At 47.2% G+C, this 17314-nt stretch overlaps 1 protein-coding gene across 2 annotated transcripts in view; it reads right to left on the bottom strand.

The window, feature by feature from the left end:
* Positions 1 to 836: 836 nt before the first annotated feature.
* LOC109903910 (zinc finger protein 407-like) overlaps positions 837 to 17314 on the bottom strand; it is a 199022-nt gene continuing 182544 nt past the window's right edge. For both annotated transcript variants that reach the window (XM_031791980.1, XM_031791983.1), the window contains exon 9: positions 837 to 3174. In XM_031791980.1, coding sequence (XP_031647840.1) covers positions 2300 to 3174 — 875 coding nt within the window. In that variant the 3' untranslated portion in view covers positions 837 to 2299. The remainder of the gene's footprint in view (positions 3175 to 17314) is intronic.

Below are 17314 nucleotides of genomic sequence, written 5' to 3'. Positions count from 1 at the left end.
CGCACAGTGTGGAGAGAGTGAGACACACGCCGCGTGCATGCACATACACAAGCATATTACACGTACACACACGCGCACAGCGATACACACATAAAAACACACACACCGTGGTGATTCACGTGTTCTAATTGTGTTAACTGTGCGCCAACTGGGAGGAGAACGCGTGAAAGGAGACAGCTAGGATTGCAGGTTTTAGCTGAGGCAGGGCTGCTATAGTTCTGTGTAGCGGAGAGACATACAGTAGGCCATGTGAAATTACAGGCTCACCTTCCGACAGTGGTTATGAAGGGGGGGGGGGGTTCTGCTGCTGCTCTTCTGCTCACCTCGCTCACTCAATCCAGCTGTAATCCTCTCAGCCCACAACTCTCTCTCTTTCTCGCTGACACACACACACACACACACACCTGGCTGTGTTACATTAAACAGATGATCTCCTGGTGGCCCCTGTGTGAAAGCCAGTCTTCGTCTTTGTGTTCATAGCCGTCATTCTTGGCTCCCACTCACTCAATCAGAGCCTAGGCTGTACTACGGCCCTAAGTGAATATTGATTCCCTCTTCCAGCTCTTGAATACTGTAGGGAGAAAGAATGTGTGTGTTCAACACAATGGAGGGAGAGAATAGGGGGCTGGCCGAGGGAGAGGCGGATTTATGATTAGGACGATGCTGATCATGATGACGGTAATGACGGTGATAATGACAATGGTGATGATCATGATTGGAAACACACTTGGTCAAAGCTCCTATGTCAGTTGATGCATGTAAGTTCATGTGGTTGATGTGAATAGGAGATTGTAACACTGTCATAGAAAACTTGAGGTGAACTAGCAACCCTCCAAAAATGAAGACTGAGCTTTATTGTCATTAGTCAAATGCAAGTCTCATTGCAATTTCATTTACAGAAACATGTATTTACAATAACTGAGAGCAGTAAAACCAATGGAGAAAAATACTTAGCAACTTTAATTGAATTATGATTATCATAAACTCACTAAATGTTGTGTCATCACCAAGCTATTCTGTCAAACGCATGTTTCTGTGGCAATCCAATTCATTTGTCCTATTTTGACAGTCAAAGGACACTCACTATGAGAGAACTTAATAATGATGCAAAACAATGTCAGCACCGTGACATTTTGAGAACATCCTGAAAAACAGGTGGACTGCCCCTGGATTCAGACCAATCAGCGTTCTGACCATATTTAGGAATTGCTGAAAACAAAGCCAATCAGTGGACTGCCCCTGGATTTAGACCAATCAGCAGCCTGGATATTTTCGATGTCCAAAATGCTATTGGTCCTAGATTCAGCAAGGTATGAAAGCAAGGTGTATGTTATCAAAACAGACCTATTAATGTACCTTTTTAAATAAACAAACAAAAAATAATTATTTAACTTACAATTGCAAACTACTTCACTACTTAAAGGAAAACCCCACCCAAAAACAATATTTTGGTATTTGTTTCATTAGTCCATTGTTGATATAGTACAGAAATGTTTTGCATATCAGCAAACAAGTTTTCAAGATATATAACTTTCAAAACACAGAAATACAGCTGGTATGATGCGAGATGATGCTGCCTTTTTCATCATACCAGCGGTATTTCTGTGTTTTGAAAATGATATATGTTGAAAATGGATGGCTGACATGCAAAACCAACAATGGGCTGATTAAACAAATAGCTAAATATCGTTTTTGGGTGGAAATGTCCTTTTAGTAAAACCATATCAAACTGAAAAATAAAGCTGCTATTATTCGCCAACTTTCAACAAAACCAAACCACGCAACTTAAAGATTGTACGTCTTTCTAGATAACGGGAACATTTCCCATTATGTAATCTTAAAAGTATTCTTTTTGCAACTGAAAATAGCCTATGTATTTCCAGTCATGACTCCAAAAACAAGTGGTAATTCTGGCGTTGGCCATAAAATGATGCAAATGTTAAATAATGTTAGCGCCAAAGACTTCGCACCTCACTAGAACTCTATAGATGTCAATGTTATCCTGAGTTGATCGTTGCAAAACGGAGATAAAGCTATGTAAAAAAAAAAACATGACATTTTCAATGAAAGAGACAAAGAGGAAGACTCTTAGGGGCTTTAAGCTGGACATTTGGTCTTCACACAGGGAAAGTCTCAACTGCATTCTCTCCCCTCGCCTTCTTCTCCAACCCAATGGATGAAAAGGTGAGACAGAGGTCACTCCCCTATAACTTCTTATCCAACGGGTTTTGAAAAGGAGGTGAGGAGAGGACTCGAGGAATCAAGGAAATCCAGATGAGATTCTCGCCACAGTCACCGACTAGTCCACCTCCACCTTCTCCAGAACCACATTGTGTGGCGTTCCATCCAGGTAGTAGACCATCCTCTCCCCAGCCTGGCCTTCTGAAACTCCCTCGCTCTGCTGTTCGTCCTCCCCTCCCTGGTGCTGGGTGTACATGGTCCCCTCCACCTGGAGGGTGTTGTCATCCAACTCCGTCACGATGTAGTGGGTCCCTTCATCGTTGACGATCACCTGCGTCAGCCCCTCCTTCATCAGATGGCTGGCTGCAAACTGCAGAACCTCCTGGACCACCTGCTCCTCCTGCACCTGCTGCTCCTCCCACACCTCCTCCTCCGTCTTCACCTCCACCTCCTCCTCTTCCTCCACCACCTCTGAAACAACTTCCTGGGTCATGACCTCTTGGCTGTCCTCTTCCTGCTGGCCCATCTCGCTGACGGCACTGAGGAGGGCATCCAGAGCCGTGGATGACTCCGACACCATGTGGTGGTGCGTCGCCCCTCCCCCGTGACCCCCGGCTGCAGACCCGCCGGACTCCAGCAGGACGTACCGGGTGGTGCCTCCGGCCAGGTGATGGGCCCCGCCTGCAGACACCTCCCTCCCCGAGGAGATGACCTGGCCGTCCTCGGTGATGTGGAGCACCTCGGCCACCTGGCCCGCCATGGCCAGGTCTCGCAGAGTGGCAGCGGCTGACTCTTCCAGGGCCTGGTCGAAGGCCATCTCCCCACTGCCGTAACCCTGGATGATGATCACCTGCTGGACACCCTCCTGGCCCTCCAGCCCCTCCATGGAGCCCACCCTCCGCACCGGGAAGGCCCCGTCAAACGCTGTGTCAACCTCCACGAACGTGGCTCCCTGGCCCTTTAGACGACACTCGAACGACTTGGACACGATACCTGGGAAAAACACACAGATTATGGAGCAGCGTTAATGGCAAAGCTGTATGACGTTAGTAGACATTTTGAGTTATTAGGACTATACTTATAGCACCAATGACCATTCATTATTGTGGGAAAAAAAGATACTAGGTGTTGTCCAATGACTATTGGCTATTCTGTAACCCCGCCCTCGTGTCTTCAATCAGGGTTGTTGGGAAAATGCTTTGTTCAAAGAAAACATTGTACTGTCATGTCTTTGTACTCCCTGACAGCCATGCAGCCAAAACACGTCAGATTTAGACATGTTTGTTCCATTGAACATGCCATACAAATAAAGGCATTTGGATGCCTTGGTCCTCCTTTCTTTTTAATGTCCATTCGTTCTATTGGCCAGGGACATGTTGTCTCTCTATTTTGTCTTTATTCCTTTTTAAATCAAGTTCTACAGGGCACTGGCAAAGCTGACGTAATAACAGAGCCTAACATAAAAAAAATATATCTATATAGAAATACTCCGTTAACTTGATATGAAAAATAATCTAGCGTGCATATTTTTTTTTTTAAATGGACACACAAATTCATTTTTCATTTCAAAAAAATATCAAGGTATTCAAATGGGTGACAAGAAGTGGTGAGACGTCAGACGGTGCTAATTGATCCACACCATGCCCTGTGGCAGACCACAGGTTGCTATGGAGTTGCCAAGGCGATGGGAATGGTGTTAGAAATGGCATTGTTTAAGGCTGAGAGCAGCTCAGAGGATTCAGACATGCATAATCTATCCAGAGAAAAGGATTTGGAGAGGAACAGGTGACACTCGCTCACATACACACACAAACACACACACACACACACACACCAAACCTGGGTCAAATATTTTCTAGGCAGGTGTGCTTGGTTCCATTGTACCGGGTTAAATGTAAATCAGAAAACAAGGTATTTGAAAGAATCTGACCCAGGTTTGCTTCACACACGCAACAATAAACTCCTCAATCATTTTTTTCTCACCGTCATTTCGGTTTTTATTTGATTTAACTATTATTTTACCAGGTTGACTATTTGATGGCAAAGCTACAAATGGACCTATGATGACCAGTGTACTAATGCACAGTGAACATACTGTAGCTACAGCATCGTCAACTACACCTAATCAAGATCGAGGACATTGTGTATCCCAGTGACTAGTGTAACCAATGCTAGTATGTCTGTGTATCAACAAACTCACCAGTGGTCAGTTCTTCACAATCACTACTCCCATCACCCTCTGCCAAATAGCAGTCCATCTCCATCCTCCACTGATATGCCTTTACAAAATAGCCCCCATCTTCACACAACCCCCCGCCAATGATTTCATGGGAAATTAGTATGATGACACAATAGGAAACATAGCAAATAGCAAATCTCCACAATTCAGAGTGAACACATTTAAAAGCCATAGTCATAAATACTTCAGTAGGAAACACTGTGGACAGTCTATAGAACAAGTGCTGCAAAGGCTAGGGCGCCAGTCCCTCTGTATGGGCGGCTGACATTTAGGACAGCAGAGGTTGCCTGTTTACAGAGACCCACTGGCCACTGCTAACGGATTATGCCGATGCTGAACTGCTAAGAGCCGAGAGGCCGACAGGAGAGGACAATAACTCGTTGCTGTGATGTTTTTACACATTACCATAAAACGAGTGTGTATGTGTACGCCAGTGTGTGTGTGTGCGCTTATGTGTGTGGCGGGCTATAGGAGGCATCGCTAGCGTGTGTCACATTATCTGTGGGGTGCTGTCTGCTGGGCCTAGGCAGCAGCCTGCCTGCCCGCTGAGGTTTATGGGGTGTCGCTCAGTCGTGGCCCGGTGCGAATCAAGTTAATGTTGCACATCCCATCTCTTCACTTGCTCCCGGTGGAAGAACAACATTTGAACAGCGTGATTGGGCCCCGGCGAGAGGCTGATGCGTGTTTTAATATGTGTTTTGAGTGTTCTGAGTGACCGATTCCTTTAACAGCGAGTCGTGAGGACAGACCACATTATTTGCAGTGATTTCAAACAAGATGGAGGCTCCGGCGAGAAAACGATAAAGAAGAAAGAAGCGGAGCGATGGAAGGGAGGCTCTGATGTCATTTCTCCAGACGAGAGTTGGCCTCCCTACAGAGAATGAGGGAAAAGCCACAACAGAGATCGAATGGGGAGAAAATAAAGGATAAGAGAATTATAGTGTCAGCAGCACAGGAGAATGCAAGACGGACAAAACGACAGTCAGTCAGACAGACACACATACACATACAGTGTGCTCGCATACTTAAAGATCATGGCAAACGAGAACATAGTTCGGTTTGTCCAACAGCTATAAAAAGAAAGAAAGTCCAAAACAACCAATAACGTTAATCTTTTTTTTGTCATAATATATGCCCAAACTGTTTCGTCTGGGAAGCATGCGGATGCCTTTAGCCTACCCTATTACCATACAGCCAACAGCTTGGAGTCTTCAGTGTGTACACTACAGATGCAGCTATATATTGATCAGTGGATCAATGCCCCCAGCCAGCACAGCCTGCGGTGTTGGGTAGAGGAGGGGGGGGGGTTCTAAGTGGCATTACTTCAGGAAGGAGAGGGTCGTCGCCTGGGAAGCCGTCAGACACCACTTACCAGCAGGTAGAGGAAGTAACTTTAACACCGACATGCAGCCCCCATCAATCAATTACACAAGTCAACCTTAACGTTGTCTGAACTGCTTTAACACTGAACACGAATCAACCTGGACACAGTGGACAGTCGAACCTGGATTGGACATAAGCATAAGCCACGCCCAGTCAATTATACTGAATCAAACATGACGGCACAATGACAACACCGTGACAAACACATGGGCTTCAAGATCAATTACTTTCAAACAGAATCCTTTACCATCCTCTTACGCGCCGATTCCGTAAAATCCGAGATATGAAACTGTGGGTGTTTGATTTGTAAGGCCGTTTTCCAGCTGACGCGCAAGCAGGATGTGTGTCGGTGGCGCTGTCGGGGCTTTTGAAGGTGACACAGCTAAATAGTTCAAGTGTCAGAGAGAGCATGTATCCAGGTCACCACGGATGGGCTGCGGGGGCAGGGCTGGGGGACATGGGGGAGGGTTAGAAGAAGGAAGCCCCCCCCCCCCCCCTCACTACATGGTACAGACGACATGCTTGAACGAAGACCCACTACTACTCCTCCTGTGTCCCTCAAGTCCAGGCTAGGAGAGACGAGGTGGGGACCATCAGGTCAGCCGTCTAGGGATGTGTTTCTGTCACCTGCTTTGTTCCAGCTGAAAGGGACTGAGAGGGACCACTGTCACCTTTACAAGCTCTATGAATCAACGCCAGGGAGCGAGAGGGGGAACTGGCCTGGTGACCAAAAAACAAGCAATTACACCAGGACGAGATTGACACTAGGGGGATGAGGAGGAGAGAAAGAAGGATGGAGACACACAGCGCAGTACACACCCCAAGGACAAACAGCCATACATGGGCACACTGATCTTTCTAGGTCAACCGTATATTCAACAAGTAGCTCAAGAGAGGCACATCAGTTACATTCTCCAAGAATCAATGGGTTTCAATCATTAATTTAAATAATCATAAAAATCACAGAGTGGGCCTTTAAGGATGTACAGTATATATAGGGCATAGGGCTGACAGTCAAAGGAAGAAGGCATACGACCAGGTTTTGGTTCAGTGTTTGTCACTCACAGTGCATACAGCCAGGTCACTCTCCTCCTCTCTCCTCCCTGAACTCAGCTCCTTTTTTGCTGACTCTCCCCTGGCCAAGACTGGCTGACCCCCTGGTCACCCACGCCTCTGCCACCAGGAGACGGAGGGTGGGAAGAATGTGGAGGGAGGGTGGAGGAGATGGGGTAACCCTTAATAAAGGTGAGGTTTTTGTGGGGAAGTGTCCGACCCTTTGTCTTATTCACCTTCCGTATCTGACCACCCAGGAAATGGGCGAGAACTGGACAATTCATTCAGAGGAATCCCAGACACACAGATACACACACACATTTCACAGAGCACTGACTATTGGGCGAATTACAACCAAGGTCCAAGCTGCTTTCTAGCTGAGTTGCCGTTACATAATACATGTACCCTATAAGTCATCATGGGTTCTCTTACAGAGCATCGCTGAGAAATCACACATACAGTTGAAGTCAGAATTGAATTGTTTTTCACAATTCCTGACATTTAATCCGAGTAAATATTTCTTGTCTTAGATCAGTTAGGATCACCACTTTATTTTAAGAATGTGAAATGTCAGAATAATAGTAGAGAGAGTGATTTATTTCAGCTTTTAAGTTTACACACATTCAAGTTTACACACATTCAATTAGTATTTGGTAGCATTGCCTTTAAATTGTTTAACTTGGGTTAAACGTTTCGGGTAGTCTTCCACAAGCTTCCCACAATAAGTTGGGTACATTTTGGCCCATTCCTCCTGACAGAGCTGGTGTAACTGAGTCAGGCTTGAGGTCAGGACCTTGTGATGGCCATTCCAATACCTTGACTTTGTTGTCCTTAAGCCATTTTTCCACAACTTTGGAAGTATACTTGGGTTCATTGTCCATTTGGAAGACCCATTTGTGACCATGCTTTAACTTCCTGACTGATGTCTTGAGATGTTGTTTCAATATATCCACATCATTTTCCATCCTCATGATACCATCTATTTTGTGAAGTGCACAAGTCCCTCCTGCAGCAAAGTACCCCCACAACATGATACTTCCACCCCCGTGCTTCACATTTGGGATGGTGTTCTTCGGCTTGCAAGCTTCCCCTTTTTCCTCCAAAAATAACTATGGTCATTATGGCCAAACAGTTCTATTTTTGTTTCATCAGATCAGAGGATATTTCTCAAAAAAGTACGATCTTTGTCCCCTTGTGTAGTTGCAAACTGTAGTCTGGCTTTTTTTATGGCGGTTTTGGAGCAGTGGCTTCTTCTGGGATTGATTTGCACTTGTCGCACCAAAGTACGTTCATCTAGGAGACAGAATGCGTCTCCTTCCCAAGCGGTATGCCGGCTGCGTGGTCCCATGGTGTTTATACTTGCGTACTATTGTTTGTACAGATGAACGTGGTACCTTCAGGCATTTGGAAATTGCTCCCAAGGATGAACCAGACTTGTGGAGGCCTACAATTGTTTTTCTGAGGTCTTGGCTGATTTCTTTTGATTTTCCCAAGATGTCAAGCAAAGAGGCACTGAGTTTGAAGGTAGGCCTTGAAATACATCCACAGGTACACCTCCAATTAACTCAATTAGCCTATCAGAAGCTTCTAAAGCCATGACATCATTTTCTGTAATTTTCCAAGCTGTTTGAACTCGTTTTTCAACCACTCCACAAATTTCTTGTCAACAAACTATAGTTTTGGCAAGTCGGTTAGGACATCTACTTTGTGCATGACACAAGTCATTTTTCCAACAATTGTTTACAGACAGATTATTTCACTTATAATTCACTGTATCACAATTCCAGTGGGTCAGAAGTTTACATACACTAAGTTGACTGTGCCTTTAATGACTCCAACATAAGTGTATGTAAACTTCCGACTTCAACTGTACACGAACATGCAAACACTCACGTACACACACAGGCTTCCATTGGGGCATAGCACACTGACTTACAATATCTGTCCTAGTGAGCGTCAGATCAAAGCTTGATAAAGGAGCTGGGATTAGTTAGGCCTGCAGGAGCCTCCGCTCAGAGGACTGACACATGGAATCATCACAAAGAGCCCAACAAGAACAGACTGCTTCAGTCACTCCTCCACTCTCCTTCCTGCCCTTCTCTCACTCTCCCCATTACACCCCCCCCCCCCCCCCTCTCTCTCTCTCTACCTCGCCCTATCCAACTCTCAGGAGATGGACCTTTGATTGCTTCCTTAATTAGCCATTTACTGGTGATTTACTGGTGATGGCTACGTTCTGGCTCCGACCTCTCGCCATTCCTCCCTCCATCCCTGTGTCCCTTCTCCATCCCTCACACTCCCCCACGACTCAATGATTCGTTATGAAATAGAAGCCGATTTTTTTCCCCACGAATCAACCTGGAGGTTTCCACTGTAATTAAGCGGAAAAAGTGTTCTATTTCCTTGTTGCTTTGCTGTGTTGCTTCAGAGAGAGAGAGAGAGAGAGAGAGAGAGAGAGAGAGAGAGAGTGAGAGAGAGAGAGAGAGAGTGAGAGAGTGGAAGAGAGAGAGAGAGAGAGAGAGAGAGCTAGAGAGAGAGTGAAAGAGAGAGAGAGTGGGAGAGAGAGAGAGAGAGAGAGAGTGGAAGAGAGAGAGAGTGGGAGAGAGAGCGAGAGAAAGAGAGAGTGAGAGAGAGAGTGGAAGAGAGAGAGAGTGGGAGAGAGAGAGAGAAAGAGAGAGAGAGAGAGAGATAGACAGACAGATGAAATAGTCAGCCCTCTGCAAGTAATCAAAGATAAGAGCCGCTTGCGTCACGTCTAAAGCGAAGAAGATAGATGAAGAGAAAGAGAGGAGCAAAAGAAAGAGAGAAAATAAATAAAGAGAAAGACCAAAAGAAAGACAGAAACATTTGGTAGCGCAAGGCCTAGCAAAGTCGAAAAGTTTACATCCCTGTTGTCACCTCTCGACGACACAACGCTCTATTTACGTTACCTCCAGATCATCCCTGGTCGTATTTACCCAGTATTTACCTAACAGAGGCATTGCGGAGATATTTATCGTGGTGAAGGGGCTAAATATAGCGCTGGGGAGACGGTGCGAGGTGACCATGGTGGGAGGTTTCCCTCTAATCTCCATCTGCAGGCTGACAGGCCTAATGAATGCCCCTCATTCAGCTGCACTGCCTGTGTGTATCTGACAGTATAAATATTTAGCAATATCGGAGTCAGCTTGTGATTTTACACAGATGGAGTGATTGATGCCTCTCGGCGGCTGACGCCAAAGACGATCTCCGGTGTAATGTAAACCAGCTCTCTCTCTCTCACTCACTCATACTCTCTCTCTCTCTCTCTTACTCTCTCCCCTCTCTCTCTTACTCTCTCTCTCTCTCTCTCTCTCTCTCTCTCTTACTCTCTCTCTCTCTCATACTCTCTCTCTCTCTCTCTCTCATACTCTCACTCACTCTCTCTCTCTCTTACTCTCTCTCTCTCTCTCTTACTCTCTCCCCTCTCTCTCTCTCTTACTCTCTCTCTCTCTCTCATACTCTCACTCACTCTCTCTCTCTCCTCTTTGCCCTGTCCTCTCGGCCTCTTCCGCAGCTCGTCTTCTTCTCCCTCTCTCTTCTTCACTCTGTCGCTTTGCAGTTTGCTGCCACCTGAATTTCAATCTCTGTCCTTTCAAGGTACTGCAGGTTTTGGATATGGACTCCAGTCAATAATGAAGGAATGCTTCACAAAACCACTTTAACAGCTTAACATGTATTTGCCTGTGTGCGTGTGTGTGTGCGTGTGCGTGTGCGTAGATCTCATATGAACAAATGACAGTGTGGGCAGATTCAAAGGACTTCACACACAGCTGTCACCCAGCCCAGAGAGACAAACCAGACCAGCTCTTCTCTCCCCCTGCTCCCCCAGCTACTGGATCTCTACGTGTGTGCAGGGTCTGTGTGCGTGCGTGCGTGTGTGTGTGTGTGCACATTAAATGTATATGTGTGTGCGTGCACGTGTCTGCGCAGCCACTACAGAGCCAATTAAAGAAGTTGAATACAAGAACACAATTCCAGAACATACATAGGGGACCTTTAAGGGAGGATGTTGAGGGTGCATTGACCTTGTAATTGCCTGTAGAAAAATATGCTCTCCTGGTAATGCCGTTTCTGGTAATATCTTCTCTTTTTTATGTTTTTTCTTCTTCTTTAAATTGCATTTAAAACTCCAATCTCTAATGCGGCCAATTCCTTTCTTCAGAGAGAAGAGCAGATCTATTCATCGAACTGTCCTTTCTCAAAATTAGCATTCAAATGTGACCGGTTCCCCTGCGCCGTCCGGCCTGAGGTTTTCATTCCGGGCGGAGGGAGGAAGTGGCCATCGTTGCAGTAACTACAGTGTCTTTCAACACTGCTCTCTCCTCGGTTTGAGCTCTACGGATGTTTTTGTTGTTCCTCCGTAATGAGAACAATGACTATTTCTCCTGCTCTCCTTTATCTAGCACTTCTCACTTTGCTTTCTCCTCTGCAAGACGAGTGAAGGTTCCACTGGCCCCCAAATCTAGTCCACACTTTACAAGCCCAACTGGAGGTTGCTGCTCTGATATGGGACTAATTCTAAAAAGACACAGACAAAGAAATCCCAGAAGTCCCAGTTTCAACTCTGTCTTCCCACGTAGAGTACTGTTGTCGACTAGCTGGCTGGCTGGTGTGGTATTTTAACCCCTATAAAGTGTCTTTTTGGCACAGTGATTTGTGACTATGTGGCTGTGTGTGTGCATGCGTACACATATTTGCTTGCGTGTGAGTGTCCGATCGTGCGAGCGTGTAGATATCGGGCCTTATTCCTGCCTCCCCGACCTTCCCTCAGCTCCATGCAGCCGATGAGGAATGAACCATCCGAGGCCTCCATTTCTCTTCCCCCCGTGGCTGAGTCTTACTTACCCTAATGATGTATAATAGCCTGCAACTGCACTTAACCTGGGTCCTAGCATGGCAGAGACCGAGTGGGAAATCCACGCTGATTACAATGTTTACCACAGGGAAGGAAACAACCCGTCAACTCAGAGAAATGAGGGACGTTCAAAATCACACTCAATCAAATCCAATCGATTAACACCAACAGAGATAACCCTCCCATTTCAGCCTTCACCTTAGTAACCGGCAGTAAAACTTTGACGGAACAGATGCAAAACCGGTTCCTTCATTTGTTACACGTCTCATCAAAGCGCCTGGATCGCATTCATTAGGAAACACTGTTTCAGAACTTTGGACACGGCGACGGTGAATAATAATACAAGCCACATGACACGGCTATGGAAGTCTGTAAGGTGGGAGAGAGGAGTGCAGGCGCCAGGCAGGGGGTCACCACCCATCACTCAGATCAACCACACACACACACGCACACACACACGCACACGCACACACACACACTAGTGTTGGACGACGGACTATGTGTTCTCTCGTAAAACCTGCAGTCCTCAGCGCCAGTCCATCGTGCCTTAGAGGAAGCGGGTCAGTCTGAGGCCTGGTGGCACTTAGGCCTGCTCTCCAAAAAACACTCATCAGCCGGAGAGGAAGAGGAGGAGCGGAGAGAAGGAGATGAGATGTGAGGAGACGAGTAGGAGGGGAAGAGGAGTCGTGCAGAAGACGAGAGGAGAGCGGAGAAGGAGAGGAGATGTGTAGGCAGAAAGAGTAGAGAAGAGGAGAGGAAGCATTATTTAGTTATTGAAGGTGTAGAGGATAATTCGTCCGTGGAGATGCTACAGTGTCGTCTGCGGCTAGACCACAGACGGTCCACCACACAGCCAGGCTGGCGTGACGAGGGCAGGCTTTGACTCGCTGACCTTGTTAAAACAAGCTCTCCGTCAGCTTTCCTGCAAAATATGTTTACCTCGGGCCGGGACGGATAGAGAGAGAGGGCGAGAAAGAGAGTTAGACAAAGGGAGAGAGACAGGGAGAGAGAGGAGAGAGAGATGAGAGAGTGATTTAAAGGTGGGAGAGTTGGAGAAAGAGAGAGAGAAAGAGAGATTAGAGACTGTGCTGACAGTACAGGAATAAATACTGCGACTCCGCCAATTCCCAATTAAGTGTCCTCTTATTTCCACATAATGAGCGCCTCTGTTATTGTGTTTTCCTTTGTAGTGCTCAGGCTTTGTTTGGCTAATTTTGTAATGAGAGAAAGAGTGAGAATGAGAGGGAGAGAGAGAAAGAGAGAGAGAGAGAGAGAGAGAGAGAGAGAGAGAGAGAGGCAAACAAAAACTACTATCCGCCTCGTAGCCCAAAAGAAAAGATGAAATGTCGGAAGAGCAGAAGCATTACAAAGCTGGAGAGAGCACCAAATAAACAGTTGGTAAAATGAAAACGGCTATATGTTTCCATACGGGGTGCAAACGAGTCAACCAACAATTACTGATGTTTATCTGTCAAATAAAAAAGAGCCAGATTATCTGTACATGCATGAAGACATATATAATCGTTCCTGCTTTTCCTTCCAGCAGAAAGATGTTCACCGTAACACATTTCATTTCCATGATTATTTCTGTATCTCTTTTAAAGATAGGAAAGGACCCTTTCTCTCTTCCCCCGCCCCCTCGTCTGAAAGGTAGACTTGCTAGAGATGTGTGTGTGTTCGCCCGACCGTCCGTGTTTGTGTGCGTGTTTATGCCTATGAGCGTGTGTTTGCCTGCTTGAGTCCGTGAGTGTGTGTGTGTGTGTGTGTGTGTGTGTGTGTGTGCATTGAATCTTGTGGGGCTCTACCTTTGTTGGGGCGTTCCACTACTAGCCAAGGGGGGGCAGCCGGTCTTATTAACACCATCAGTCTGAGTCATTACAGGGGAGCCTGGTTTGGGCAGGTGCTATGAGAGAGTGTACCCGTTACAAACGACCACAGGAACCTCTCTGGAACTCCGCCCCCCCCCCCATCTCTCCTCTCTCCCTATCAGACACCTCAACGCACCCAGGCCCATATCTCTAACTCTACAGCCCCTCACGTCCCCAAAAGGGACGAGGGCGTCTACTTGTTATCCAGTGGGTTACTAGCCCACTCTGTCTGTCCGCGGTGGTTTGGTTTGCACTGGGGGGGGGGGGGGGACTGGGACTGGCTCAATCCATCCTGATCACAGCACTGACACAGAGAGGGGAAAGGGGACAGGGCTGAGAGAGAGAAATTGGAGACCAACAAACATAGATACTGGTATGCACACACACAGACACAATAATAACGTCAGCATAGTGTTTGACCTGGGTGTGACTATTGACAGGTGGATATCTACAACAGCACAGTGGATGGAGATAAAATGGCCACCAGAGTTACATGTAACCAGACAGGTAATAATTCCTGTCTATTACCCAGGCGCCTCTATGGCTCCTCCGATGACACCAAAGATGTGTCAAAGGGGTACATCCCAAATGGCACCCGATGCCCTTCATGGTATGGTCCATAAGGCTCTGGTCAAAAGTAGCGCGCTATATAGAGAATAGGGTCCCATTTAGGACACATCTATACCTTGCCCAATTGTTATGGATTGTGTAACGTGTTCAATTTAGATGTACAAATTGATCGATTGTACTATTGGCAAATCATTTGATGTTAGCAAAAGCAGTGTCTTCATAACATCAAGGACAAGGTCAGTCGGGGAAATTTGAAGTGCATTTCATAGTCATGGTATTTATCAGTGTTCCAAATGTAGAATATCACTCCAAACATCATCCATATAAGTCACTATCTATACTTCACTTCATACATTATGGGTCTTTTTTCAGAAGAAATAGATGCAATTTTTTCTTGGGCAAAACTGGGCTTCTTCTACTTTGCTTTTTAGGTTTTAATAGTGTGATTAGTTAGAGTTAACACCAATAAACAAATACACTGACGTCAACCACAAACTGTCCATGTAAGATTGAACCTCAGTTTAGGAAGGTGTGCCTCAAATGTGCCTGTCTTCAACAGATACATTTACAGTAGAGCAAAAGTTGAGGAACATTTTGACTATAATACAGGGAAATAATGAAGATTGTGGATAGGACCCCCGCAAAAACCATATACAAAACACATATACAAGCCACAATCTTAACCTGTCTAACATAGAAAACTGTAGCTGGTAGGAAATTGTAGGAATGAATCCCCTTGGTTTGTTAGTGTTGTTAATTGGGCGTGCCGAATTAGAATCTTAACATACTGTACGTGCTAGGACCAAACAAGTCCCGGTGTTTGACCTAGCCGAGCGTTGCTTTCTGTGTTCGCCCTCCCTGCTTCCTCCCGTTTCCTCTTATTCCTCAGCTTCAAGTGTCTCCAAAACTAATAAAACCCCCTCTGCGAATCCCTCCGTGAAGCCCCCCCCCCTAACAACCATCACATTAATAACACTGTGCTCGTATTCAAATTTTCTGTCGAAAAGCTAAAGAAAGATTGAATGCCCCGCTGTCGCGTGGACCAAAGATTGAAGACGTGTCTCATTGACATTGTTAAAAGTTTATGAAAATATATGAATCCTCAAACGTGGTGGGCTGCTTAGGCCTCTCCACTCCCAACAGTACTGTTCGAGATCTTGGCTTTTAATCAAAATGATTGAATACCGTAAGTTTTGATTCGGGGATTCTAATGGCGAGGACGGATAAAGTGTCACGGTCCTGCACCAAAAAACTAGACGCACTCGTACATGCGTGCATAAAAAACGTTATGCTTTTTAAAGAAAAATATATTTATCATTCCTCATATCGGCTATATCTTGATTTACACTGTACATGCCATTTAGCCAATGCGAGTGTTTGGCTAAATGGCATGTACAGTGTAACTGCATGTTAGTGACTGTCACTGGGCTGGCTCCGATCCTCCATGTGGGTGACTGTCACTGGGCTGACTCCGATCCTCCATGTGGGTGACTGTCACTGGGCTGACTCCGATCCTCCATGTGGGTGACTGTCACTGGGCTGACTCCGATCCTCCATGTGGGTGACTGCCACTGGGCTGACTCCAATCCTCTATGTGGGTGTCTGCCACTGGGATGACTCCGATCCTCTATGTGGGTGACTGCCACTGGGCTTGCTCCGTTCCTCCATGTGGGTGACTGCCACTGGACTGACTCCGATCCTCCATGTGGGTGACTGCCACTGGGCTTGCTCCGTTCCTCCATGTGGGTGACTGCCACTGGGCTTGCTCCGATCCTCTATGTGGGTGACTGTCACTGGGCTGACTCCAATCCTCTATGTGGGTGACTGCCACTGGGCTGACTCCAATCCTCCATGTGGGTGACTGCCACTGGGCTGACTCCAATCCTCCATGTGGGTGACTGCCACTGGGCTGACTCCAATCCTCTATGTGGGTGACTGCCACTGGGCTTGCTCCGTTCCTCCATGTGGGTGACTGCCACTGGGCTGACTCCGATCCTCCATGTGGGTGACTGCCACTGGGCTGACTCCGATCCTCTATGTGGGTGACTGCCACTGGGCTGACTCCGATCCTCTATGTGGGTAACTGCCACTGGGCTGACTCCAATACTCTATGTGGGTGACTGCCACTGGGCTGACTCCGATCCTCTATGTGGGTGACTGCCACTGGGCTGACTCCGAACCTCTATGTGGGTGACTGCCACTGGGCTGACTCCGAACCTCTATGTGGGTGACTGCCACTGGGCTGACTCCAATCCTCTATGTGGGTGACTGCCACTGGGCTGACTCCAATCCTCTATGTGGGTGACTGCCACTGGGCTGACTCCGAACCTCTTCTATGTGGGTGACTGCCACTGGGCTGACTCCGAACCTCTATGTGGGTGACTGCCACTGGGCTGACTCCGATCCTCTATGTGGGTGACTGCCACTGGGCTGACTCCGAACCTCTATGTGGGTGACTGTCACTGGGCTGAGTCCGACCCTCTATGTGGGTGACTGCCACTGGGCTGACTCCGATCCTCTATGTGGGTGACTGCCACTGGGCTGACTCCGAACCTCTATGTGGGTGACTGTCACTGGGCTGACTCCGACCCTCTATGTGGGTGACTGCCACTGTGCTGACTCCGAGCCTCTATGTGGGTGACTGCCACTGGGCTGACTCCGATCCTCCATGTTGTTGGAGCTGATATGATATGAAGCCATATCTGGTAGATGAAGCATATGGTGCCATACAGCATGTTTAACAGAACAGCTGTTCCCGCCATCAGATGTGTGCATGAGTGTGTGTGTGTGGTTGAGAGGGGGGGGGGGCATGCAGAGGTATCTGCAACAGCCTGCTTGACGGCGCAACGGCGTAGCGCCAGTCACTTGGGGCCAACACGGCACGGGGCAGTGCTCGCTCTCAGATGTCAAGGGCCCACGGTGCGTTTTGGCGGCTGTCTCCCCCCAACCTTCCCTCAACGCCGCCCGCCCAGCCTGACACACACAGACCTGTTAGACTAACTCCCTCCGCTCCTTCGCCAAGCAGGTGGTGTTTTTCTCTCACTCCGGGAGGCTCTCCAAACAAAGCGCTTACAGCATGAACTTATCAATCTCTCAGGTGACACTTTGAACAGCTGGGGACGGAAGGGCACGGAGAGGGGAACG

This window comes from Oncorhynchus kisutch, linkage group LG2 (assembly GCF_002021735.2).
Source record: "Oncorhynchus kisutch isolate 150728-3 linkage group LG2, Okis_V2, whole genome shotgun sequence".
Lineage (NCBI taxonomy): Eukaryota > Metazoa > Chordata > Actinopteri > Salmoniformes > Salmonidae > Oncorhynchus > Oncorhynchus kisutch.
Note: the sequence above shows the minus strand (reverse complement) of the source record. Positions and strands in the feature narration are given on the sequence as shown.